The 25,921-nt window shown below is 50.3% G+C and overlaps 2 protein-coding genes across 2 annotated transcripts in view; both read left to right on the top strand.

Moving 5' to 3' along the window:
• The window catches only part of LOC105534148 (CMRF35-like molecule 6), a 5,792-nt gene extending 1,016 nt beyond the window's left edge, over positions 1-4,776 (top strand). Inside the window, exons 2-4 of the mRNA XM_011972863.1 lie at positions 315-657; positions 2,846-2,980; positions 4,106-4,776. Of these exons, the coding sequence (XP_011828253.1) occupies positions 315-657; positions 2,846-2,980; positions 4,106-4,253 (626 nt within the window). The 3' untranslated portion in view covers positions 4,254-4,776. The remainder of the gene's footprint in view (positions 1-314; positions 658-2,845; positions 2,981-4,105) is intronic.
• Positions 4,777-13,208: 8,432 nt separating this feature from the next.
• On the top strand, positions 13,209-22,185 carry CD300LB (CD300 molecule-like family member b). Its single transcript, XM_011972762.1, has 4 exons — positions 13,209-13,372; positions 18,476-18,805; positions 20,879-20,951; positions 21,630-22,185. The coding sequence occupies exons 1-4, from the start codon at positions 13,222-13,224 to the stop codon at positions 21,790-21,792; spliced, it is 717 nt and encodes a 238-aa protein (XP_011828152.1). The 5' UTR covers positions 13,209-13,221; the 3' UTR covers positions 21,793-22,185.
• Positions 22,186-25,921: the final 3,736 nt, after the last annotated feature.

Below are 25,921 nucleotides of genomic sequence, written 5' to 3'. Positions count from 1 at the left end.
CACACACACACAGCCACACTCACATGCACACACAGTCACACACACACAGCCACACTCACATGCACACACAGGCCTGCACACATCCAGTGTTTCCCTAGCCTGGCTTTCCAGTCTCCATGGAAACTTCCCACACCCTTCCCACCTCTGCACAGAGGGAGCCTCTGACCCTCAGTCCCTGCTCCTGGGTGGACAAAGCCTGCCTGCCTGCCATTGGCTTCTCCACACTCCCAGGGTCCATGAGGACCTGACACCGGGGCACCCCAGACCAGGACCCTCTGGTAAGGAGACAGGACTCTCTGGCTTGTATTTTTCAGGCTGTTTTCCTCTGAGAGGCCCCAGCACCGTGGACGGCCCCGTGGGGGGATCCCTGAGCGTGCAGTGTTGGTATGAGGAGAAACACAAGACTCTCAACAAATACTGGTGCAGACCACCACGGGTTCTCCAATGTAACAAGATTGTGGAGACCAAAGGGCCAGCAGGAAAAATGAACAGCCGAGTGTCCATCAGGGACAGTCCTGAAAACCTCAGCTTCACAGTGACCTTGGAGAATCTCACAGAGGAGGACGCAGGCACATACTGGTGTGGGGTGAATACACCGTGGCTCCAAGACCTTTATGATCCCTATGTCCAGGTTGAGGTGTCCGTGTTCCCAGGTGAGCCCCTCCTTCCCTCAGCGCCTAAACAGGCTCAGATTGGAATTGTTGGGGCAGGAATCAGGTCAGAGACGTGAAGCTGACTGTGTGTGTGTGTGTGTGTGTGTGTGTGTGTGTGAGAGAGAGAGAGAGACAGAGAGAGGTGGGGGCCAGGGGAACACAGTCAGGACGTGACGTCTCTCCTGGAGCAGCCGACATGTCTGCCCGGTATTGAAGAAGGGGAGGGTCCGGTGACAGGGGGCTGAGAGAGCGTTGCCTGTGAAGGAGCCAGGAGCGCACCTGTGGCTCAGCCCCACGGAAGTGCAGCTGCGTGGGGGAAGGGTGGGGCTGCACAGAGAGGCTGGGGGGCCAGATGGGAAGCTGCTGCCCTCAGGGGGAGCCTTAGCACAAGACAGGTCAGATTTGCAGTGTAGACAGACTCCTCTGCAGCAGGGAGGCCTGCAGGAGACCTGGACCCTCATCAGCAGGATGGAAAATCAGGACCATTGGGAGTGGCACCTGCGTCCTGTTCAGAAATGCCCAGTTGGCCCAGGAGGGTCACAGTCCAGGTTGAGGTGTCCGTGTTCCCAGGTGAGCCCCTCCTTTTCTTAGCACCAGGCCTGCCTGAGTCTAGGGCTGGTCATTCTGTCCCTGAGGAAAGAAGTGGAACAGGAGTGTGTGAGCCTGGGGGTCAGTGACTCAGGACACTGTGTGCCGCTGTGTGTGGATGAGTGAGAGTGTGTCTTTGTGTGTGGGTGTCTGCATAGGAGTGTGGTGTGTGTGTGTGTGTGTGTGTGTGTGTGTGCACTTGCATGTGTGTATTGGGAAGGTGGGCACCCACAAAAGCCCCCTGGCCCTGTGGCTGGAGACCTCCCCGCTGTGTGCCCTCCCTCACAGCCTCAGGCCTGAGACTTTCCCGGGTGGGGTCTGTGAGGCCAGCCCTGACTCTGGGGTCCTTGCTATCTCCCTGTATTGACAAGGGCCGGGTCCACACTGAAGGGCGTCCTCTGTCCTGCCTGGGTCTGACTTGCTCTTCCCCATGCGGAATGGGACCCCCCAATCACCGGCTCCCTTCACTCAAGGCTGCCCCTGCCCTGGGGACTGCATGGACGCCGCCCTGTCTGGAGGGTCCTGAGGCCGCAGCCTCACAACCCTGTTCTGGGAGCTCCTGCAGCAGCCACTGGAGGCCACAGGAAGGGGCCCCAGAGCCCTGGGTGGGGTTCCCATGCTCCTGGGAACCGCATCCTGCCCCACAGGCTGACCTGTGTGTCCCCCTTATTCTCTGACACCTTTTACCACAGGAGGGAACCCAGGGAAACCCCAGAAACTGCCGCCTCAGGCAGAGGGACCTGCGGATGGAAATGAGCTCTGAGGCTGGCAGGGACCTGAGGGCCCCTCCCCGTGCCGCAGACCATTCTTCCCTCAAAGCCCTGCTCCTGTCTCACGAGACACAAACCCAGTGGCCTCAGTGTGGTTGCTTTTCCATCGTTTTCTTCTGACAATGTTCCAGGTTCCTCTGAGCGCCTTCTTGTTCTCCATTTCCCAGGGGGGACGTGTCCCTCCTGCACCCTTTGTGCCTTCCCATCTAGGAGTGAGGAACTAAGAGCTACCTGAGGGCACCAGGGGCAGGAGGAAAGGACCCTTATCCAGCTGTCTTCACCGCGGGCCACCGCCCAGGCTCCACCGGGTGTCCCCTCTCCAGATCTTTCTTCCTGGGCATTCCCTCCCCCTAAGAGGATGGTCCAATGGCCTTGTGGGGCTGCGGCGTGGCTGCCATTTGGGGCTGAGTGGACTCAGGTCCCATCGTTCAGGGAGGACCCTGCTGACTTCCTGTCCTCGCTTCCAGCCTCTCTCCCACCACTGCTGTGCCGCAGTCACTCTGGGTCACCCTTCGCAGAATAAACATCACCCCATTCCCCCAGGTCACCCTGTCCTTTCCTGGCTGGGGTGGAACCTGGAGCCCCGTGCCTTTGCCACAGACTCTTCCTTCCCGCTGGTGAGCCGGGCAGCTCTCACATCTGAAACGGCGTCCTGGCTCTGCAGCACCTAGGGATGGGACAAGGAGAGGCCCAGGACCCTGGTCAGGCCTGGGTGTGGCCGTGGGGCATGTTGGACGCAGAGCGTCTGTCCAGCACATCATTGGTGACCTTGTCTGTGAAAATCGGAGCGAGAACAGGTAAGAGTAAGTGGGAGACCCATGTGATGTCATCAAGGCTGACCCGTGTTTCACCCACAGCCTCCAGCCCCCAGAGCTCCATGGGCACCTCAGGTCCTCCCCCGAAGCTACCAGTGCACACCTGGCCCAGCGTGACCAGAAAGGACAGCCCCGAACCCAGCCCACACCCTGGGTAAGGTGCCTGTGCACAGGACTGGGCCTCGAGGGCAGCCTCTCCACTGCGTGTGATGTTTAGGGGACTTGGGCCTCCCTTCCCCCAATCCCTTCTTTGTTCACACCTCCCACACCTAATGTGAAGGTTCTCTGAAGTGTCGGGCTCTTCTTTTGGGATTGAGTCACAGCAGGGAACCACACAGCCACTGTCCTGCCCTCGTGGAAGTTGAGTTCTACTGCGTGAATTCACGCATTGACCAAGTCAGCACAGAGGCTGATGTACAAATACAGCAAAGGGTGATGAATGCTGGGATGAGATGTTTGTCTCTTGGGTTTGGGGAGAGCGTGTGTAGGTGTTGGGGTTGCTATTTCACGGACAATGGTCAGAAGAGGGTTTGAGGATTTGAGGACGTGAGCATGGAGACCTGAAGGGTTGGGGGCTGGGCACTCTGGGGTCTGGAGGAAGAGGGGTCCAGGCAGAGGGAGGAGCGAGGCAAATGTCCTGCGAGGAGCCTTGGGACCTGGCCAGGCTAGGGCAGGGGACAGATGCTCTGGGGTCCAGTGGTCCCGGTCCCCTCCTCTGCCTCCCTCGCAGCCCTGGCCAGAGTTTCATCCTGTTTGACAAGCCCAGTCCTCTGAGGAGCTGAGAGCTGAGCTGTCCATTCATTCATTCCTTCAGCAAGCACTGAAGTTGTAGGGCAGATTATTGGAGACTCAGGATAGGCACCAGGTACTCATTGTGAATGAAACAAATGGTCCCTGCCCTTCTGGAAACGCTGTGTACAGGAGAGTTGACACCAAACAAATAACCCTTTGTGAATTCTGGGACCCCAGCTGGGTAACCCTCCATGGGGAACACCGAGGTAGACACCTGCGTCCTGGACACAGACCCTCCCTGGATCCCTGGCGTGACCTCACGTCCTCTCATAGTCCTGCCCTTCCTGTGTCACAGTCCTCAGGTCAAGGGCAAATCTGAGGCTGAGGGTTAGGGGCCGTGATGCTGAGATGGGATGGACTGTCCAGTGGGGTTGCTTATGTGGTTGGCTGTGGTCACAGGATTGGGACACAAGGGTCAGGGGATGGTGGAAGACACCTGGGCCTCCCCTGGGGAGGTGACTCACTGCCCATCACCATCTCCCCACAGCTCCCTGTTCAGCAACGTCCGCTTCCTGCTCCTGGTCCTCCTGGAGCTGCCCCTGCTCCTGAGCATGCTGGGTGCCATCCTCTGGGTGAACAGACCTCGGAGAAGCTCTAGAAGCAGGCAGAGTTGGCCCGAGGGTGAGAACCAGTAGCATCTGCTGTCCATCAAGGCCCTGCGCTGCGACAGAGCCCTGCTGCGGGACTGGAATGACCTCCTGACCGCTCCCTCCCGGGCTGCTTTCCCCACATCTCCCGGAATCCTCTGTGAGCCTCCTTCAGCCTTTTCCCTGTGCCCGATCCTCATGTGTCACACGTGAACCTGATGGACATGGACACCCTGAGCTGTGACTCCACGTCTCACGTGCACGCCCTGGACAGCTAAGCTCAAGGTGTCAGCAACACATTTGAGTGCCCGTATGCCCTCCCTGCATCCTTCCTTTTTCTCCAGGAGCCTGGCATTGCTTCCTCCACGTTTTTACAGGGAGAGGCAGGTCCAGGACTCCCCTGTACCTTTGCCACCATAATCGCCCACACTCCCTGGGTCCAGGAGTGCAGAATATGAGGCTGCTTCCATTTACTGAGTGTGTCGATTCCATGATGCCTTCAAACTTTAAGAAATGACGATGTGTAGGTTTGGGATGTATCAGGCCTACTAAGTCAGACCTGAGTGAGAAATCCATTGTTCCCTGATCTCCACAGGCCTTTGCTGAGAATAGTGGACCAAGCCCCATGTTAGGCCTCTCAGAATGGGGAGTCCCTGCAGAAAAGGATCCAGGATTTCCCCCAAAGCCTGACCATTCCCTCCTTCAGGTAGACGCATCCTGGCCAGTGTCTCTAGGTCCCTCTGGGAGAGCTGGTAGAAGATTCTCCGTGTGAACTGTGGTAGCATAGCCAGGCCTACCCTTTCTCCTTCTTCAAGGGGACCTGACCTCTCCTTCATTCCAGGGCTGTGGGTTTTAACTGGTGCAAATTTGGAAATGGACTGAGGGCTGTGACTCCTTGATGTGGTAGGTAACTGAGTCTTTTGCTCAGTAGTGTAGACCATGTCTGCCTATACAGATGTAAGAAGATGTTATCATGTGCCCACCATTTCTGTTCCAGGGTCGCCATGATGACCTGGCCAACACCTGTGAGGCAGATGGTTCCCATGAGTCCTCCTGGTCAAGGAGGGCCTCGCCGGGGGTTCTTACCTTTTTTTCCATTCAGCAGATACTTATGGGAGCTTCTGGTGTATCAGACCGTGATACACCAGGCAAGGAACTCCGTTTACATTGAGCCCATATTCCAGGTGGGGGATAGAAATGATAAACACACGCAAAAATACACGAATAAGTTCCAGAGGTAAATGTACAACACAGAGGTGAGAAGAGCCACGGAGTAAAATAAGAGAAGTGGGGTGACTGCTTTGCAGGAGTGGAGGGGTCCGTTATGAAGCCCCTCTAATAGGCGATGAGCAAGCAGGGATCAGGAGAAAGGAGGGGGTGAGCGCCAGGATCCCTGGAGGAGGAGCCCTGAGGCAGAGAGAGCAGCAGGTACACGTGTCCTGCCAGGGGACATCTTAGACTTGGATCTGGAAAACACAAGAGGCAGATCCCTCTCTGGATCCAGTGGTTCCAGGGCCTGCAGATAGCATTCTCTGTCTCCTCCCCAGCCTGAGTCGGATATGGCACACCAGCATCAGACAATTAAGTTTTCTGGAGGCAGGTAAGACTCGAGAGAGCCATGCATGCATTCATTCAACAGGCATTTGTTGGCTTGCCTTTGGCAGACCCTAGGATGACAGCAAGTCACAGCTGTGACCAAGACAAGACACTGCCCTGGTTCTCCATGAGCTACCAGTCCAGATGAAACCCACGAACAGAACAGTGATAAACACAAGAGGGAAATGTGAAACAGGTCATGAGGACCCCTAAAAAGGGAGCCACCATAACCCAGGAAGGTCAAGGAACACGCAGGCAAACCTGTCAGCTGGAGCCAGGCAGAGTGGGAAGTTGAGAGTCTGGACAAAAGCCCGAGTCGGGAGGGCGGCAGCACCGAGGTGAACCTGGAGCCAGGAGGTGGGAGCCACTTGCCGGGCACTGGGGGCTGCCAGGACCTGTGTGCCGAGGCCAGGTCAGGTGGGTGCCATCCTGTGACAGCAGGAGCCATTGGGAGTTGAGCAGCGCCTCCCCAGGGCCACGTGTGTGTGTGTGTCAGGGATCACGCTGCTGATTCTGGGGAGAATGGAATGAGCAGAAGGGGAGACCAGGTCAGGTCCTCATGGCAGGGCTGGCTACTGCCAAGCTCAGTCAAAGCCAGCCATGAACACTGGGCAGGTGGGAGGGCCTCAGATTGCACTGGGCTGGCGACAGTCCCATGATGTGAGTCTGGGGGCATCAGCACCAATGACCCTAGTGCACGCTGTGTCCCTGAGAGTGTAAATGGAGGGACGACAGGGCAGGACGAGGGTGCAGTCACCCCTTCATGGTGTCAGCTCCACCCAGATTCCCCTGTCACTCTCCACTCAGCTTCACGGCTGTGTGCACATACTGGTGCTATTGACTCTGATAGGAAGAAAGGAACAGAAATCTGCAGGAGGGTTGGGAGAGTCAAGGAATATGCTTAAGGCATAAGAATGTGAAGAAGGGGTGATGCCCTTCAGGACAAACAGGAGGCAAACCCTGCACCTGACTAGCCTCCTTGCCCTTTCCAGGGGAAAGACACCCTGAGCCCATCATGTCAGGAGAACCAGCCATGCTAAGTGTGGACAGACCTGGGTCTCCGCCTCCTGGGAAGGCCTGTCCGCCATGTCTGCTCCCTGGGGAGGCACGTGACCATCACAGTGGCCCCAGGACAGACACTAGTAGCCGCTGCTCAACAACCACGAATTTTACACTGATGTTTGCAGCCACAGAGCAGGTGCCAGTTTATCTGTGAAGAGGACAAGACAGGGCTCCTGCCTTTGCGGGAAATGCCATCTGGAGAGGAGCAGGCATCCAACAGATATCCGGGTTATTGATTTCTGCACCTCTGAAGGGTGTGCTCCTGGACACGAAGGGCTTTGGTAGAGATTCTTGTGGATTCAGGTCCTACCAGGTCCCTGAGTGTCCCCTCAGATTGCTGCCATGGCCCTGCCCTGCCTCAGCCCACAGCCCCGAGTCTCAAGGCAATTCTTAGGGTGATAATTAAAGGGCATTGGTCTTATGTGTCTGGCTGCTATGTCCAGGTTAGTTCTTGATTTTTGTGGCCACAGTACTTTGGCACTGGCGATGGGGCAAGGTGGAGGGCACCAGGGCCTCCCCTGTGGAGGTGACTCACTGCCTGTCACTGTGTCCCCACAAGTCCCTGCTCAGCAGCCTCCACATCCTGCTCCTGACCCTCCTGGAGCTGCCCCTGCTCCTAAACATGCTGGGGGCTGTCCTGTGGGTGAACGGGGCTCAGAGGAGCTCGGTGGGGAGGCGGAGTCAGCTGGATTGTGAGAAACAGTAACTCTGATGCCCATCAATACCCTGCCAAGCAACACACTCCCTTTTACGTATGGGAATGGCCTTCTGACCAACAAATCCATGCTTCTATCAGAAGATTTGGAAGCTTTTTTCTCGTGATGTATCAGACACACAAAAGAATACATGCACTTTCAACCAAGAATACTCTTTAACCCGTGTGTGCCCCCGTCCAGTTTAAGTCACAGAACATCATTCATACTCATGAAGCCCCAAACCGCTTTCTGATCTTATGCAATTTCTTTTCTATCCTCCTCTCAGAAAACCACATCCTACATTTTATTTTATTATTATTTTTCATAGAGATGGGTCTTACTATGTTACCCAGGCTGGATTTGAACTCCTGGGCTCCAGCAATGGTCCCGTCTCAGCCTCTGGAGAGCTGGGACTACAGGCATGCACCACAGCACCCGGCTCACATTCTGATTTTTATGTTCATCATCATCTTGTTTTAAGGGATTTGCCTTATACATGCATATGGATTTCCAAAGAGTATGTTGTTTAGCTTTGTTTGTTTTTGAACTTTCTGTGAATAGTATTAGGCATTTTTATTTCTAAGCAATCGGATTTTATCATTCAACTTTTTTTTTTTTTTTTTTGATGGAGTCTCGCTCTTTCACCCAGGTTGGAGTGCAGCGGTTAGATCTCGGCTCACTGCAACCTCTGCCTCCCAGGTTCAAGCGATTCTCCTGCCTCTGCCTCCTGAGTAGCTGGGACTACAGGCATGTGCCACCATACCCGGCTCATTTTTTGTATTTTTAGTAGAGACGGGTTTCACCGTCTCCAGACCTCGTGATCCACCCACCTCGGCCTCCCAAAGTGCTGGGATTACAGGCGTGAGCCACAGTGCCTGGACCATTCAACACTTTATTTTTGAGATTCATCCATGCTGATGTGTTGATGCATTGATGTGTCACTTCTTTGTACTGGTCTACTTTCTGTTGTACGAACATACCACAACTCGCACATCCCTCTTGCTTGAACGGGTGTTTAGCTTGTTTCTTTTCTTTCTCTTTTTTATGCTCTTCTTGTTTTCCTCCTTCTCTTTCTCCATCCTTTCTCTCTCGTCTTCTCCTTCCTCTTCCTCCTCCTCTTCTCCCTCCTCTTTCTCCTCCTCCTATTCTTTTCTGCCTCCTCTTCCTGCCTACTTCTCCTCCTCCTCCTTTTCTTTTTTCTTTTCCTCCTTTTCTTCCTCCTCTTCCTCCTGCTCTTCCTCCCTCTTGGTCTTCCTCCTCCTCCTTTTCTTCCTTCTCCGCTTCTTTTTTTGTTGCCGTTACTTGTAATATTATTGTGAACATATATCCTAATTTTGTCTGTCCAAAAGTGTCTCCTAGAGTAGAGTTCTCAGCAAATAATTGCTAGGTTTTGCTGCATGTGTGTAATCAGCTCTACTAGGCAAATGCAAATTATTTTCCGAAGTAACTACACCAATTTTTGCTCCTCATCAGCAGTGCTCCTGCTTGAATCTTAGACTTTCTAAATTTCTTCAAGTTAATGGGTACGAAATGATAGCTCATTGTTTTAATTTGAATTTATCTGATTACTAATATTAAACTCATTCTCATGTGTTTTTGGGTTATTTTAATTTTCTCTTTTGAGAAAGGCCTCTTCTAATCTTCATCTACTTTCTGTTGTTTGTGTTCTTTTTTTTTTTTTTTTTGGAGACAGAGTCTTGCTCTTTCACCCAGGCTGGAGTGCAGTGGCGTGATCTTGGCTCACTGCAACCTCTGCCTCCTGGGTTCATGCCATTCTCCTACCTCAGCCTCCCAAGTAGTTGGGATTATAGGCGTCCACCACAGCCCGGCTAATTTTTTGTATTTTTAGTAGAGATGGGGTTTCACCATGTTAGCCAGTATGGTCTTGATCTCCTGACCTCGTGATCCAATTGGTAGAAGTTCTTTGCAAGTCTTTTGTTAGTTACCGTGCTCCACATATCCTTTCCTGGTTTATTGGCTTTATGATATCTTTTGAGAAACAGGATTTTCAATTTAATGTACAAATTATTCATTTTCCTTAATGGTTTATACTTTCATCTTGTTTAACCAATTATAGATACTCCCAAATTAAAAAAAAAATTCTCCTATATTTTCTTCTAAAATTTTTTAAATATTCCCTTTCACAGGTAAGTCCTTGACCCATTTCTAAATGATTTTGTTTCTAGGCTGAGATAATAATCCATTTTTCTGTCTTCCATTTGGATAAACATTATCCACATTTCCCCAGCAATCTGCAAAGAAACCCCTGGCATGTATTTATTTCTATATATGCTTGGACCTTTTTCTAACCACTCTATTATGTTGAATTTGCCTAATTGCCTATTTTGGAACCCAGACAACATTGTTTTAATTACTACAGCTGTGTTAAAATGTCTTGTTATCTGGTAAGGCATGTCACTATACATTGTTCTTTGATATCGGGAATGTCTTTGCAAATATTGGTCATTTCCTCTTCTGCAGAAATTTTAGAATTAACCAGTCAATGTTCTAAAAAAGAAAAAAAAAAACTCTGTTGAGACTTTAAATGTAAATGTATAAAATTTATCTTTATGATAATTTCTCCGTGAACATGGCAGTAATTCTAATTATTTATGAGCTTTTAAAATGTCTTTTAATAACATTCTATTTTTTTTTTCACATCTGCAACCGATTTTTTAAAGAAATGGATTTTGAGAGAAAACAACATGGGCAGAAGCATGGAATAGAAAATAATTACAAATGTAGGCTATTCTGCTAATTGTTTTATAACCACAACAAACTAGTACAGAGAATGCCCTGTACAAAACACAACAAAGGTTCAAACATTGAGGTGTTCCCTTAGCAAGGCTGAAAATTTCAGTCTTTGGTATTTGGAATTTAGGCTGCAGTCCTATGAGGACTCATAATTCTAGCACTTTGGGAGGCCAAGGTGGGTGGATCACCTGAAATCAGGAGTTCGAGACCAGCCTGGCCAACATGGTGAAACCCTGTCTCTGCTAAAAATACAAAAATTAGCTACACATGGTAGCGGGTGCCTGTAATTCCAGCAACTTGGGAGGATGAGGCAGGAGAATCACTTGAACCACTGCACTCCAGCCTGGGTGACAAGAGCAAGACTCCATCTCAAAAAAAAAAAAAAAAAGAAAAGAAAAAGAAAAAAGAAAAACGACGTAATTGGGCAAGGCCTCTTTAAGGGAAGGCGCATGCGCGATTGAACTTTATATCTTGCTATTATTATGGCCTGTGCTAAAGAATTTACCCTTAGAAAAATGGTTCTGGTTAACTTCTGGACTTAAAAACCCCCTTACTAATTACCATCTTAATCGGAAACAGAATAAGTGACTTAAAGGAATGTAGGAACCGAATGGCCATTTTCCTGCCGGTGGGACAATACTGAGACTAAAATTTGGCTATGGAAGACATCTTAACTCCTAAATGCTAAAGGCAGAACTTTCAGAAGAGGCCTAGAGCCTGATTTCTTTTCTTCCTTTTTTTTTTTTTTTTTTTTTTTTGAGACAGAGTGTCGCTCTTGTTGCCCAGGCTGGAGTGCAGTGGCATGATCTTGGCTCACTGCAAGCTCCGCCTCCCGGGTTCAAGCGATTCTCCTGCCTCAGCCTCCTGAGTAGCTGGGACTACAGGCACCCGCCACCACGCCCGGCTAATTGTTTGTATTTTTAGTAGAGACGGATGGGGTTTCACTGTTTTAGCCAGGATGGTCTCGATCTCCTGACCTCATGACCTGCCCGCCTCGGCCTCCCAAAGTGCTGGGATTACAGGCGTGAGCCACTGTGCCCGGCCCAGCCTGATTTCTAATCATACAAAAAGAAGCTGCGGTTTGCCATGAAAAAAAATATGCTTTATGTAGAGGATTTCTATTTCTACTAGGTGGCACTGTTGACTTAGAAATACTATGTGCTCAACAGAGACGTGGTAGGGAGAAAGGGGAGAACTCTGTTCCTAGAAGATTGCAACCGCATCTTCCTGATTTTGCCTAACAGGATTACTTTCCTAGGCTGTAAAAATCGCTACACATTTCACACAGAGAAAGTGAAAGAGACCGCAGATAGAGAAGGAAGGAGAGTTTTGTGACAAGATTGAGGATTCTTTGCCAACACCCAGAATGGCCCACCAGAGGCTGGGTCCAGTCCAGGGGCGTTTGATTCATGCCAGGGTGTGCTCTGCCCAGAAATTATTAGTTGCCTTAGAACTTTTCCCAGCCTTGCACAATGGCGAGGTCTTCCTGTGAAAAGAAGCTGATTTGAAACATGGCCAACATTCCCAATGACCCAGGGGTATTGGGGGGTTCTCCGTGTTCTCACCAGCAAGCCTCACATTAGAGTCTTTAGTATGGCAGCCAACACTAAGTGTATGTACCTGGCTGACGGATGCCCACTGACTTATTTTATTTTATTTTATTTTATTTTAAAACAGAGGCTAAGAGTGCCTTGGAATGACAGAACAGATTTTAAGCTCACTCTCATACTTACCACTCCGATGAATGCTGGATTTCCGGCCAATGCACCAAAATGATATGGCTCTGATGACTGGAGGAACACCAGGTTGCTTGGTCTCCTGCTGGTTTTAATAAAACAACATGCACACATATGGAGTGGTTTTAAGGAGTGGAGAATTTAATAGACAAGAAAGAAGGAAGGAAGAGGCTCCCCCTGTACAGAGACTGAAGGAGGCGGGCTCCAAGCTGAAACAGGGAACCTCCAGTGTGGTGCAAAACAGCCAGTTATATGAGGAGGCTGGAGGAGGCGGTACCTGATTTGCATAGGGCCCAGGGGATTGGTTTGACCAGGTATGTCATTCAAGTAGCCCACGAAAAAACTAGCCCTGCTACCCTAGCCTTTTAATATGCAAATACAGGCGCCATGATGTTCTACACACATGGGGATTTGTAGGGGCCGCCATGTTGCCAGGCACACGTGGGGACAAGAAGAAGACTGCAGGAGTCTCCATGTTTGGGTGGACCCAGTTTCTGATGGCCTGTATTTGCATATCAAAGCTTGCCTGCCCAGCTCTAAGAGCCAGGGCTTTTCTGCTAGACAAGAAACATTTATGGAGCTGCTTTAAAAGAAAAAAAAAATCTTCCCAAGGACCCCTTTTCCTCTCTATCTACTTAAAATAATTTCTCAATAACTCCTATAACAACAACAAACATTATGAGCCCAATTAATAGATGCAATAACTGAGGCACAGAGATGTTGATTGCGTTGTCCACAGTCACACAGCTTGTAGGTGGTGCTTGTGGGGTTAGAGCCAGGTCTGTCTGAGCCAACAGTCTGCGTGTTTATGCACTTGGCTGTAACACCTGAACAAATGAATCTTCAGGTGTGTCCAGCATGGCCCATCTGACATCTGAGTTGGGTGTTCCTTGCTGCTGGGACCCGTCACTGTGGTGTAGAACAGTTCTGAAATTGACTCCCAGAGCGTTATACCCCTTGGACCCAAGGCCTGCTAGGCCAGATGCCCCCCTACCCCACCCCTTTTCCCCCTCCCCTCCTGACCCTGCACAGTCCCCTCCCTCCTCTTTTTTACATAGTGACAGTGCTCAATCCCTGTGGCCCAGCCCGGCCTCTTTCATTGAATAATTAAAAGCAGGAACTACCCACTCTATAAAAGGAAGTGAATGATTAAGAAAGTCAAAGGCGGTCTAGATGCACAGAAGGTGCAAGCCTGAGCTCAGGCAGAACTTCCAGAGTGCATCTGGGATCCGCATTTGCCACTGGTTGCAGATCAGGTGGACGAGGAGCCGGGAAGGCAGAGCCATGTGGCTGTCCCCCGCTCTGCTCCTTCTCAGCCTCTCAGGTGAGTGGGGCTGGGGCCTTGGGCCCTTGGTATGACAGGGCCAGGGCAGGAGGCAGAGGGCATTTGTCCTTCCACATCCAGGGAAATGAGAGGTGGCTTTGTGAAGTCATTCAACAAAGGTGCACTGGGGACTGACATTGTGTGCTTCGGGGCCTGAGGACATCAAGAAAAAAGAGGAGGAGAACTGGCCATTAAAGAAGACTCCAAGCTTGAGGCCGTGGCTTACACCTGTAATCCTAACACTTTGGGAGGCCAAGGTGGGAGGATTGCTTGAGTCCAGGCATTTAAGACCAGCTTGGGCAACACAGTGAGACCTCGTCTCTAAAGAAAATGAACAAAAATTAGCTGAGCGTGGTGACACATGCCTGTAGTCCCAGCTACTTGGGAGGCTGAAGCTGGAGGATCCCTTGAGCTCAGGTATTCAATTCTGCAGAGTTTGTGATCGCACCACTGTACTCCAGCCTGCGTGACAGAGTGAGACCTTGTCTCAAAAAAAAAAAAAAAAAGTAAAAGGACTCCAGATGGCTTAGTGGGTGAGACATACACATAAACAATGAGCAATTGCAGGGCACAATAAGGCATTGCTTGGAGGTGTGTGCGGAGGATGAAGCAGTTCTCTCTGGTGACTAGAGAAAGACGAAGCTGTGCACTTGATATGCCTTGTAGAAGGAAGGTCAGACACTCTAGAGTTGGGTGTGTATGTGGCTGTGTGTGTTGGGGGACCTGTGCAGAGAGATGGAGGCTTAGAAAGAATGGTGGATACATGCAGAGGGAGCTATCAGTGTGCAGGACGTCTTGTGGGTGGCGAGTTGGATATGAGATTGGAAACACGAAAGACAAGATTATGAAGGCCTTCCACGCCATGCTCAGGAGCTGAGACTTTCAAAGAAAAAACTTCTCAAGAACCCAGGTGGAAAGTGGGAAGGGCTAGATGATCTTCTCCATGGCAAACCTTGGTGGATACCTAGAGGGCATTAGGGGACAATCCAGAATTTTACACATGGTATACAATATGTGTGGGCCACACAGTTCTCTCCTGGAGCCTAGGGACTGACCATCTGGCACAGATAGAGCAGTCCACAGAGGTACAACAGGAAAGAGCACAGCTGGGGAGTTCTGAGACCCAACTCCAGTCCTGGCTGGACTTCAGCCCTTCGGCCAGTTCAACAGGGCTCTGCTCCAAGCTGACGGCTGCCCTGTCATTTCCATCCCTATTGTTCCTCATACCAACTCTTGACAACACATAGAAGCCTGATTAATAGTTCCAGCCATCATATTCTGTGGTTAGAGAAACCCCCACATATATTTTTAAATGGGCCTAATTACATTGTGAGCCCTTTACAGTTTGAATGACTGAAGCTAGGATTCATGACACTTTGTTCAAGGCAGCAGCATCTCTTTTCTGCTGTTAGTGATTGCTGACAAATCCAATTTATGTTTTTGGGTATATTGTTATTGTTTTTGTTTTTTGTTTTTGAGACGGAGTTTCACTCTGTCGCCCAGGTTGGAGTGCAGTGGCACAATCTTGGCTCACTGCAACCTCTGCCTTCCGGGTTCAAGTGATTCTCCTGCCTCAGCCTCCCAAGAAGCTGGGATTAAGGCACCTGCCACCATGCCTGGCTAATTTTTGTATTTTTAGTAGAGACAGAATTTCGCCATGTTGGCCAGGTTGGTCTCGAACGCCTGACCTCAAATGATCCACCCACCTTGGCCTCTTAAAGTGCTGGGATTACAGGCATGAGCCACCGTGCCTGGCCCCTAAAAGATTTTTAGATGCTCAGGGCAAGTGCAGCTGACGATGAGGAGGAGACAGAGTCAGTACCCAACTCAGGCAGTGGTATGGAGAGGAGAGCAGAGGGAGCTGTTAGTGTGCAGGACAGCTTGGGGGTGGCGAGTTGGATATGAGGTTGGAAACACAAAAGACAAGAGTATGAAGGCCATAATCTTCAGGAGAGGAGAGTTGGGGAGGATGCTGCTGGGACTGGGAAGACCTCTCCAGATGCCACCGCCATGATCTAGGCACAGATGAGGTCCTGACCTGTTGATGAGCTGTCACTGATGGAGCAAACCCCAAATGTCTGGTATTGGACTATATCCAAGTCTTCTTTTAAATTTAAAAGTAAATAATTTTTTGAAGACAATGCCTCACTGTCACCCAAGCTGAAGTGCAGTGGTGGGTGATTGTAACTCACTGCAGCCTTAAACTCTCAGGCTCAAGCGATCCTCCCACCTCAGCCCCCCAAGCAGCTGGGACCACAGGCATGCACCATCACTCCCAGCTAATCTTTTACTTTTGCAGACACAGGGTTTCACCATGTTGCCCGGGTTAGTCTGGAACTCCTGGGCTCAAGTGATCCTCCTGCCTCAGCCTCCCACAGCTTTGCAATTACAGGCATGAGCCACCTTGCCCAGCCTACACACATCCAAGTCCTATTACCACCTTCAAAGTAGAGTGTAGCGTGACTGTCTTATGAATAAGGAAGCAAGACTTGCAGAGGTTAAGCAACTCTGCCAGGGTTTCCCAACTAGTTCAGCATCAAGTCTTTCTGCATTTAAAGCTCACAGTTGCTCTGCTGCCATGCTGTCCTCGGGGCCTGTGATGACAGAGACTGAAAGAAGAAAAAAACCTGAGGAGCATCTCTAGGATAGAGCTAACTAAACTGGCTACCAATCAGCTCTTGGGGCTGAAGGAGAGGACAGCATGAAAGAAGATGCCAAGCTCTTCTGGAAGGCTGGGTGGTGGAGCTGCTGGTTTGAAGAGAATCAAGTTGGTTCTGCTGATTGAATGCTATGTTAATTTCCAGTGGCTGCTGTAACAAATTAACATGAACTCTATGCCTTAGAAATGCACAATTTCATGTGCAGTTGATGCTTCTGAAGACCAGAGCCTGGCATGGTCTTACTGGTTAAAATTGAGGTGCAGGTAGGGTTGGGTTTCTTTAGAGCAGTGGTCCCCAACCTTTTTGGCATCAGGATCTAGTTTCATGGAAGACAATTTTTCCACACCAGGAGTGGGGTGAGGATGGTTTGGGATGATTCAAACACATTGCACTTATTGTATACTTTATATTATCATTATATTGTAATATATAATGAAATAATTATACACTGCACCATAATGTAGCATCTGTGGGAGCCCTGAGCTTGTTTACCTGCAACTAGACTGTCCCATCTGGGAGTAATGGGAGGCAGTGACAGATCATCAGGCATTAGATTCTCATAAAGTATGTAGTCTAGATCCCTCACATGTGCAGTTCACAATAGGGTTCGCACTTCTATAGGACTCTAATGCCGCTGCTAATCTGACGGGAGGCAGAGGACAGGTGGTAATTCGGACAACGGGGAGTGGCTGTAAACACAGATGAAGCTTCACTTGGTTGCCCACTGCTCACCTCCTGCTGTAAGGCTCAGTTCCTAACAGGCCATGGGCTGTTACCCATCTGTGGTCCCGGGGTTGGGAACCCTCTTCTAGAGGCTCTTAGGGGGAATCTGTTTCCCTGCATTTTCCAGCTTCTAGAAGCCATCTGCTTTCCTTGGCCGGTGGCCTCTTCCTCCACTTCAAAGCCAGCAACAGAGCATCTTCCAATCGGACTCTCCCTCAACCCTGTTTCACTTAGAATATCCGTGGAGATTATTCAGGATACTCTTCTTGTCTCAAGGTCCCTAACTTCATCACATCTGCAGAGTCCCTCTGGCCACGTCAGGGGACATATTCACAGGTTCTGTGTATGAGGATGCCAACACCTATGGGGGACATTATTCTACCAACCACAAATGCAAAGTTCAAGAAAACTAAAACAGCTTCAGGGAGAAGGCCCAAGCTGTGAGGACGCGGCACCTGCCTGGGAAATAGACCCGGCTCTCTCCACCCTGCAGAGACCCCCGGCCTGGGCCTGAAGCTCTGAGGCCACGAGACAGTCAAGGGAGGCTACCTTTGTGATTCTCTGCCCCTTTATCCACTTCTGAGTGATCAAGAAACCCGTGTCATTGCCAAGGAAAGAGCCTATCTGCACACAGCCTAACTGGAGTCAATCAGTGGAGGCACAGGCAGCCGTTTGATGATGCTCACCTCTAATCTGCTTAGCTTTCACCAGGCCTTTGTTACTCTGTCACATCCAAAGCCTCACTAGAAAAAAATACCAAAGGAGAGTAGTTCAGGATGGGAGAGGAAGTGCATTCCATTCTGCAACATAGGAATTTGGGGTGGAGACATCCAGCGTGTGTTTGTAAATGGTGGACTTGCTAAGGGGAGTCTGAGCTGCAAATATGGATTTGAGAACCATCAAGAAACAGGTAATCATTAAAGCCATGGAAATAGAGAGACTCCCTCCATGGAGGCTTGTCAGGGGAGACAAGACGAAGGCTGGAGAGGGAACCCTGGGTACCCCCGCAGGGTGCTGGGTCTGGCTCACAGGAGCTGGTTTGGGACACCTTTTCCCAGTTCTGTGTCCAGTGACATCACATGGATTATCTGACATTTGCCACTGTGGGAGTAGTTACACTACGGAATTTGGCAAATATTAAAACCAGAGATTTTTTTCTTTTCTTTTTTTTTTTTTCCTAGACAAGAGTCCCGCTCTGTTGCCCAGGCTGGAGTGCAGTGGTGTGATCTCAGCTCACTGCAACCTCTGCCTCCCGGGTTCAAGCGATTCTCGTGCTTCAGCCTCCCACGTAGCTGAGACTACAGGTGATTGCCAGCACGCTCAGCTAATTTTTGTATTTTCAGTAGAGACCGGGTTTCACCATGTTGGCCATGCTGGTCTGGAACTCCTGACCTCAGGTGATCTGCCCACCTTGGCTTCCCAAAGTGCTGGGATTACAGGTGTGAGCCACCGTGCCCAGCTCCTAAACCAGAGATTTTTTTCTCCCAGAGGGCTGGTAGTTAAATATTTGGCTCCGATGAGAACAGCATTGAGAGGACAAGGAAAGAAGGTGGTAGGAGACCATGGTGTCACATGCTAAGCAGGTCTAGAAGCTGGTGGGAGGCTGGACTGAGGGGGAGATGGGGATGAGGAATTGGGTGTGCTAGAGACACACTCGGGACTCTTAAACACCAAACTGGCTCAGGCAACAGGAGTTGTATCTTGGGATTCTGTTTTGCAGGCTGTTTCTCCATCCGAGGTCCAGTGTCCGTGAGAGGTCCAGAGAAGGGGTCCGTGAAGGTGCAGTGCCACTATAAGCGAGGATGGGAGACCCACGTCAAGTGGTGGTGCCGAGGGGCGCGCTGGGTCTCATGCGAGATCCTCATTCAAACCAGAGGGTCGGAGCAAGAAGAGAAGAAGGACCTTGTGTCCATCAAGGACAGTCATACAGACTGCACATTCACTGTGACCATGGAGGGGCTCAGGCAAAATGACTCAAACATTTACTGGTGTGGGATTCAGAGACTAGGGCCTGACCTTGGGACTCAAGTGCAACTGACTGTTGACCCAGGTAAGAACTTTCTCATCTACACGAGGCCCTGGAGCTCAGGGCTGGGAAAGTCAATGCTCTGACCTGCTCCTCCCCAAGGCTGAAGGGGAATGACGGTGAGCCTAAGAGAGACAGCGAGAGAGAGAGACAGACAGACAGACGGACTGGGAGGGAGGTGAGAGAAACTAAGGGAGAGTGGCGGCCAGCATCGCTCTGCCATCTCAGTCCCTGAGGTCTCTCCAAGGAATCCAGGTGGGGCTTGGGATGGGGGTGAGAATGGGGACTTCAGTTTTGGTGACTGGTGGCCCAGCCCTGCTCATGACATGGCAGAGAGGGAACCTAGAGCGGCCCAGGGAGTCCTAGTGTTGAGTCCCAGTAACTGCACCAACCCAGAGTAGCTCTGGGCATTTTACAGTACCCTCCTTTCTAGGTCCCCAGCCACCTGCTCTGCTACTTTATCTGGCTGTGTAAGATGAGCACGGGGTAAGAAAGTCCCAGGGAGATGCATGGGTGACAGTGGACGCTTTAAAGTGAAAGGATGGCTTCAGTCACGGGCAATGTCAGGGACCTCTCTGGCTGCCCTGGCATCTCCTCCATGCCTTGGACTCCACTGACAGACTCTGGGGTCGTCCTGCTGCTGTTGCTGGAGTCTGGGAAGCAGCCCCCAACCTCCACTTCCACCCACACACCCGTACTCAGTACTTCATCAGCTCAGTGTCCACTTGGATCCATTTGGTGGTGATGTGGAAATAGACAATGCTGGCCCTAGAACAAGCCTGTATACTGTTGGGGTTGGTACCAAAGAGGCACATGGACACAGTGGCTACAGCTGGGTAAAGAGGAGTCCAGAAAGGGTCAAGCAAGACTTCCCCAGGGCTGCCAAGTAGGGGAAGCCCAGAATATCTATGGGGGCAGAGAGGGGATTGAGCAAGACATGCAGGTGGTACAAAGAGACAAAAAGCCATGGCCAGTGTGGCGCTTTAGGGAGAGAGATGTTCTGGAGTGTTGGGTGGGGAACCTACAGGGGTGCCAGCCTGTAAGATGATCAGGGGCTTCATAGGAACTGTTGTGACTGGAGTTACCTGCAGCTTAGACAGGAGCCTACCTAGCGTGGCCCCAGCCTGGGCCTTTTTTGTTTGACTTTGTTTTGTTTTTTGAGACAGGGTTTCTCTCTGTAGCCCAGGCTGGAGTGCAGTGGGGCGACCTTGACTCACTGCAGCCTCAACCTCTTGGGCTCAGTTGATCCTTCCACTTCAGCTTCCTGAGTAGCTGGGACTATAGGGGCACATGACCACGCCTGGTTCATGTTGTATTTTTTTGTAGAGACAGGGTTTCACCATGTTGCCCAGGCTGTTTTCAAACTCCTGGGCTCAAGCAATCTGCCTCCCTTGGTCTTCCAAAGTGCTGGGATTACAGGCGTGAACCACTGCCCCTGACAGCCTGGGACCATTGAGAAGAATTTGCTGGGGCCGAGGACTGAAACAAAAGATCACTGTTGGGTCATGGATACTCAGTGCCGGGCTGGACTCAGGGGCCCCCCCACCAGACTGCCCCCAACAAATTGCCTGTATAGTTGCTCCTAAAAATGTTCCGTTCCTCATAGTCGGTGTTCTCTATTTAACTGGAGTGTGCCCTTTTCTTCATGAGCCTTCTGGAGCCCCCTTTCCCTTTTTCTGGACTACCCCAATTTCTGGACAGCCCATTTTCAGCATCTTATCTCCTTAAGCCCTGCTCAGGCATCACTCCAGAGGAAAAGACCAGAAATTTATTTCCCCATCCAATAGTCCCACTTACAAGATAGGTGGAAAGAAAGTATGAAAAAACCTCTCTCTCTCCCATAATAGACTACAGTGCTTACTCCTATTTATTTTTTAATTTTTCTTGCCACACCTGAAAATGATGGGAAAAAATGTCTGTGTGTTGAGATTGAGGTGACTCAGTAGAAGCACGAGGGGCTGTAGCAGGAGAGAAAAATCCTCCTACTCCAGGGGAAAGGGTCTTCTGGTGAGGGCTGGCAGGGTTGGGTGGCTTTGTGACCCATGCACGAGCTCCTACCTGTGCTAATAACCCATGGCTGACTTTGCCTGTGTCTAGAGGGAGCAGCTTCCGCACCAGCAAGCTCATCTGTCAACAGCAGTATCAGGGTGTCCATCAGCACCCACAAGAGGTGAGTCATGCGGTTCTTTCTCCTGCCCCTACCTGGGGTCCCTCCTAAGGGGAAGCCAAGCCTGAGAACTCCTGCCTGTCACCAAACACCAACACCTGTTCTAGCCAGAGTCGAGGCCCCAAGCCCACCCTCCATCTCTCTCCTGCCCCCGTCACTGCAATCCACCATCTCCCCACTCTAGCTCTCACCAGAAAACCACTCTGCAGAACTCTTCTCAGTGAGCATCATCCGCCCAGTCAATCGGTCAACCTTGTATTGGTGGCCTCATGGGTGCCAGGGGGAGATAAGATACCACCCTCTGTGGTGCAAGACATCAAGGGACACAGAGCAGGAAGGGTGATTTACCAGTCTGGAGCTGGCATTAGTAGGAACAGAGGCAGGAAACACAACCTGTATTTGGTGACCTCTGGTGCTTCTGTTGAATTGAGATGTACTTTGAGCAAAGAGGGTCCCAGAAGGTAACGTTAGAAAGGAAGACGGGCCCCGTGCGAAACCAGCCAAGGTGACTGTTGGAGGAGCCCTTGAGGTTGAGCCAAGGAGGAGGTTTACAGGGATCTTCAGAGTGGGGTTGCCCGGTCCAGGGTCACAGGCTTTGACTGATGGCTCACAGGGTTAGGGGATGGGAGTGACATGGCCTGGGGGTGCCCAGGGCTCTGAGCACTGTGTCCCCTTCCCCAGGAACCACTACATGCTCCTGGTATTTGTGAAGGTGCCCATCTTGCTCATCTTGGTCGGTGCCATCCTCTGGTTGAAGGGGTCTCAGAGGGTCCCCGAGGAGCCAGGGGACCAGCCTATCTACATGAACTTCTCTGAACTTCTGACTAAAGACATGGCCGCTTAGAGAGATGGATCTGCAGAGCCTTCCTGCCTTGGACCACGTTTCCAGAAGAGACTTGGGCTGTGGAAGGAACATCTCTGAGTCCTCGGGTTGTGGCAACTGAGATAGGGGCCCTGGCCTCTGCCCTGGCCTTGGAGCTGGTGGGCACCTCCCTGCCCACCAGGGCCGGGGCCTCTCCCAAGCCACTATCACCTCCTGGGGTGCCAGCACCTGTTCTCTTGGTCAGGAGCTGCAGAGATGGAGCTCAAGCCTGGATGACTGTGTCCCCACTGCTGGAATAACTCTGGCACAGAGCATGGGACCAAAGTACAGAGAGAGGTTGGGGGAGACCCCCCCAGCTCTAGACTTCCATCATCCCAGAGACCAACTCAACACTGTCTTTGCCTTAGAGCCTGATATATCCATTTTTTTAAAATATTTTTTTCTGGCAAAGTTGGTTTTAATAACTTGTGTTCATAAGAAACCTATCTGATCCCACACACAAGGAGAGTGATTCTGGGATGAGTTCCTGATTCTAGGGCATGAGGGGCTGGATGGACCCTTTCCCCAGGGAGGACATGGCTCTGAGTCCACAGGGTTGAGGAGGAACCTCCCCTTCCCACCTCCTCCTCCTCCTGGCTCCCCAAGCTCCCTGCCCACTCCCCCACCTCTGGGGGGCTGCAGCTTGGGAGCCTCCTCAGCGTGACAGCTCAGGTCTCCTCCCCAAAAGAGCCTGTTGGGCCTCAAGAACCACCTCCAGGTGGGGAGGGCAATAACAAAAACCATCGCAGGAAATGGCACCCTCCCTTTTCAGTAATGTTGAAATCATGTTACTCATGAAAACTGTCCTAGGGAAGTGCTGCTGTCTCCGCACATGCCTCACCAACGGCGATGAGGCCCTCAAATGTGGTCACTTTGTGCTGTATAGGTGAGGGACCCTCACACCAAAGGGACCTTCACTTCTTGTGAGGCGAACCAGCCCCATGTGAGACACTCTCCCTCCCCAACCTGCACACGCAAACACACCACACATGTTCAGCATGTTGCCCTTTGAACACCCATGAGGACACCTCCCTCCTGCTCTTGGTTCTAACAGGGAGCTCTGACTGTCAGCAGTGGATAAAGGAGAGGGGGCCCTCTGGTCCCTAGCATGGCAACCGGAGCCTCCCCTTCCCACTGTGACTCTTTAACCCCCTCTTGTTGTCCTTCAGCCAAAGAGAAACTTTCTCTGACTTTCAACTGAATTTAGGGCTCTGGCCAATGATGGGCCTGAAAATTCCATAATGGCCAGAAAGGAGAGTTCGAGCCGGGCTAAGACCCCCTGAGTCATTCTGTGGGGGACCAAGACCCACAGTCCACCACCCCCAGGGCCCTGCTTCCTGGAATGCTTTCCTGGATCCAGCCTCCCAAAGATCCGGCCAGACCCAGGGAGAACCGCACTGCTCCACGAGAGGGAAAACCAAAGCACGATGCTTCGCCAGCTGGACTCAAAGGGGCGAGGGGCCACTGGCGCTTGTCAAGGTGATGTCATTCTTTTCCCACCGGTTCTTCCTGTTGATATTCAATGAATCCCTCAATCTCTCTGGAGCTAGTGTGGCTGGGTTGCTATTCTTGTGGCTCCATCGAGGAGAATCCACCAGAGTACAGTAGGCATCTATTGTCTGTCTGCCCACCCAGCACACACGCCCTTACACCACTACCCACGTACACATTTCTAGGAAATACCCCTTGGGATTCCAATGCAAGCTGACAAGCAAAGCCTGCCTAATACACGCATTCTCTGGGATAGGGAGAAAGACGGAAAGTCAATAAATGAGCCACTAGTGCTGGCATTGCATTTTACAGCAAATGTGTTTCAACTGGGAGCTTGGAGCCAAAGCCCTCATGCCCTTTAATAGCCACAGACCATGAGGATTTGTCATAAACTGATTTTCACCCTTAATGGAACCAAAAGTTAGTGACGTGCTGGGCATGGTGGCTCCTGCCTGTAATCCCAGACCTTTGGCAGGCTGAGGCAGGTGGATCACCTGAGGTCAGGAGTTCAAGCCCAGCCTGGCCAACATGACGAAACTGCTGTGTCTACTAAAAATACAACAATTAGCTGGGTGTGGTGGTGTACACCTGTAGTCCCAACTACTCGGGAGGCTGAGGCAGGAAGATATCTTGAACCCGGGAAGTGGAGGTTGCAGTGAGCCGAGATTGTGCCATTGTGCCATTTGTGTCTGGGCGACAGAGGACACAGCAAAACTCTGTCAAAAAAAAAAAAAAAAAAAAGGTGGGCAGGTATGGCTCTTACTCTTTTAAGAGAAAAGCACAACTTCTCCTTCCCACAGGCTTTTACTTCTGAACAACTGCACAACCACAGAGGAAGTTCAGAGCTGAGGGCAGCTGGCCAGGGGCAGTAAAGAGACAGCAGTGGGAAGGGCCCTCACCAGGGCGGGGGGCATGGGTTCCTTCTTCCCCTTTTTAAAAATTGTGGTAACAAATGAACAAACAAAAAACACCTAACACGAAATCTGCCCTCTTAACAAACTCTTAGGTGTGCAGTACACTATTCTTAATTATATGCACATTGCTCTACAGCAGAGTTCTAGAACTTTTTCACCTTGCATGACTATATCACGCCCATTGAATAGCAACTCCCCCTTTCCACTCCTCCACCAGCCCCTGGCTGCCACTGTTTTACTTTTTGCTTCCATGAGTGTGACTAGTTTAGTTACCTCATGTAAGCAGAACCATGCAGGCTTTAACCTTCTGTGACTGTCTTATTTTAGTTAGCATAATGTCCTCAAGATCCATCCATGCTGTTGAATATGGTAGGATTTCCTTCTTTGTTAAGGCTGAATAAAATTATATTCCATCGTAAGATAAAGAATACGTAGCATATATACATAATGGAATACTGTTTAGACATAAGAAAGAACAAAATTTGACTGGGTGTGGTGGCTCATGCCTGTAATCCCAGCACTTTCGGAGGCCGCGACAGGCGGATCACTAGGTCAAAAGATCGAGACTATCCTGGCCAACATGGTGAAACCCCGTCTCTACTAAAAATACAAAAATTAGCTGGGCATGGTAGTGTGTGCCTGTGGTCCCAGCTACTCGGGAGGCTGAGGCAGGAGAATTGCTTGAATCCGGGAGGTGGAGGTTGCAGTGAGCCAAGATTGTGCCACTGCACTCCAGCCTGGAGACAGAGCAAGACTCCGTTTCAAAAAAAAAAAATTCTATAGCTTGTGGTAACATGGGTGAGCTTGGAGGGCGTTATGTGAATGAAATAAGTCAGGCACGAAAGAGAAATACTGCATGTTCTCAAGTTGATCTCAAGACATAGAAAGTAGAACAAGACATAGAAAGTAGAACAGTGGTTATTAAAGGTGGGGAAGTGTGTTGGGGGTTAGGGGATAACCAGAGATTTATTAACAGATACAAAAGTACAGCTGGATAGGCGGATAGCACTAGAGGGTGTCTATAATTGTCAACAATTTATTGTATATTTTCAAATAACTAGAAGAGTAGATTTTGAATGTTTCCAACACAAAGAAAAGTGAGGTGAGTGATATGTGAATTACCCTTACTTGATCATTACACATTATATGTACATATCAAAATATCACGATGTGCCCCATAAATATGTCTGATTGTGTATCAATTAAAAATAGTAATAATTTTTAAAAATAAAAGAAATAGAAGAATAAACCATGTTCTCAACCTACTTTCAAGCACACTATAAAATATTTTTCTCTCATCTCCTGCTAAAATATGATTCCATTGTGTATTAGCTTGTTTTTATGATGCTGATAAAGACATACCTGAGACATGGCAATTTACAAAAGAAAGAGGTTTATTGCACTTACAGTTCCACATGGCTGGAGAGGTCTTACAATCATGGTGAAAGGCAAGGAGGAGCAAGTCACATCTTACATGGATGGCAGCAGGCAAAGAGAGAGCTTCTGCAGGGAGACTCCCGTTTATAAAACCATCAGATCTCGTGAGACCCATTCACTATCACCAGAACAGCATGGAAAAGCCCCGCCCCCATGATTCAATCATCTCCCACCAGGTTCCTCCGACAACATGTGGGAATTATGGGAGCTACAAGATGAGATTTGAGTGGGGACACAGAGCCAAACCATATTACATTGTATGTACATAT

Source organism: Mandrillus leucophaeus, unplaced genomic scaffold, assembly GCF_000951045.1.
Source record: "Mandrillus leucophaeus isolate KB7577 unplaced genomic scaffold, Mleu.le_1.0 Scaffold1, whole genome shotgun sequence".
NCBI lineage: Eukaryota > Metazoa > Chordata > Mammalia > Primates > Cercopithecidae > Mandrillus > Mandrillus leucophaeus.
This window is presented reverse-complemented; position numbering and strand designations above follow the sequence as displayed.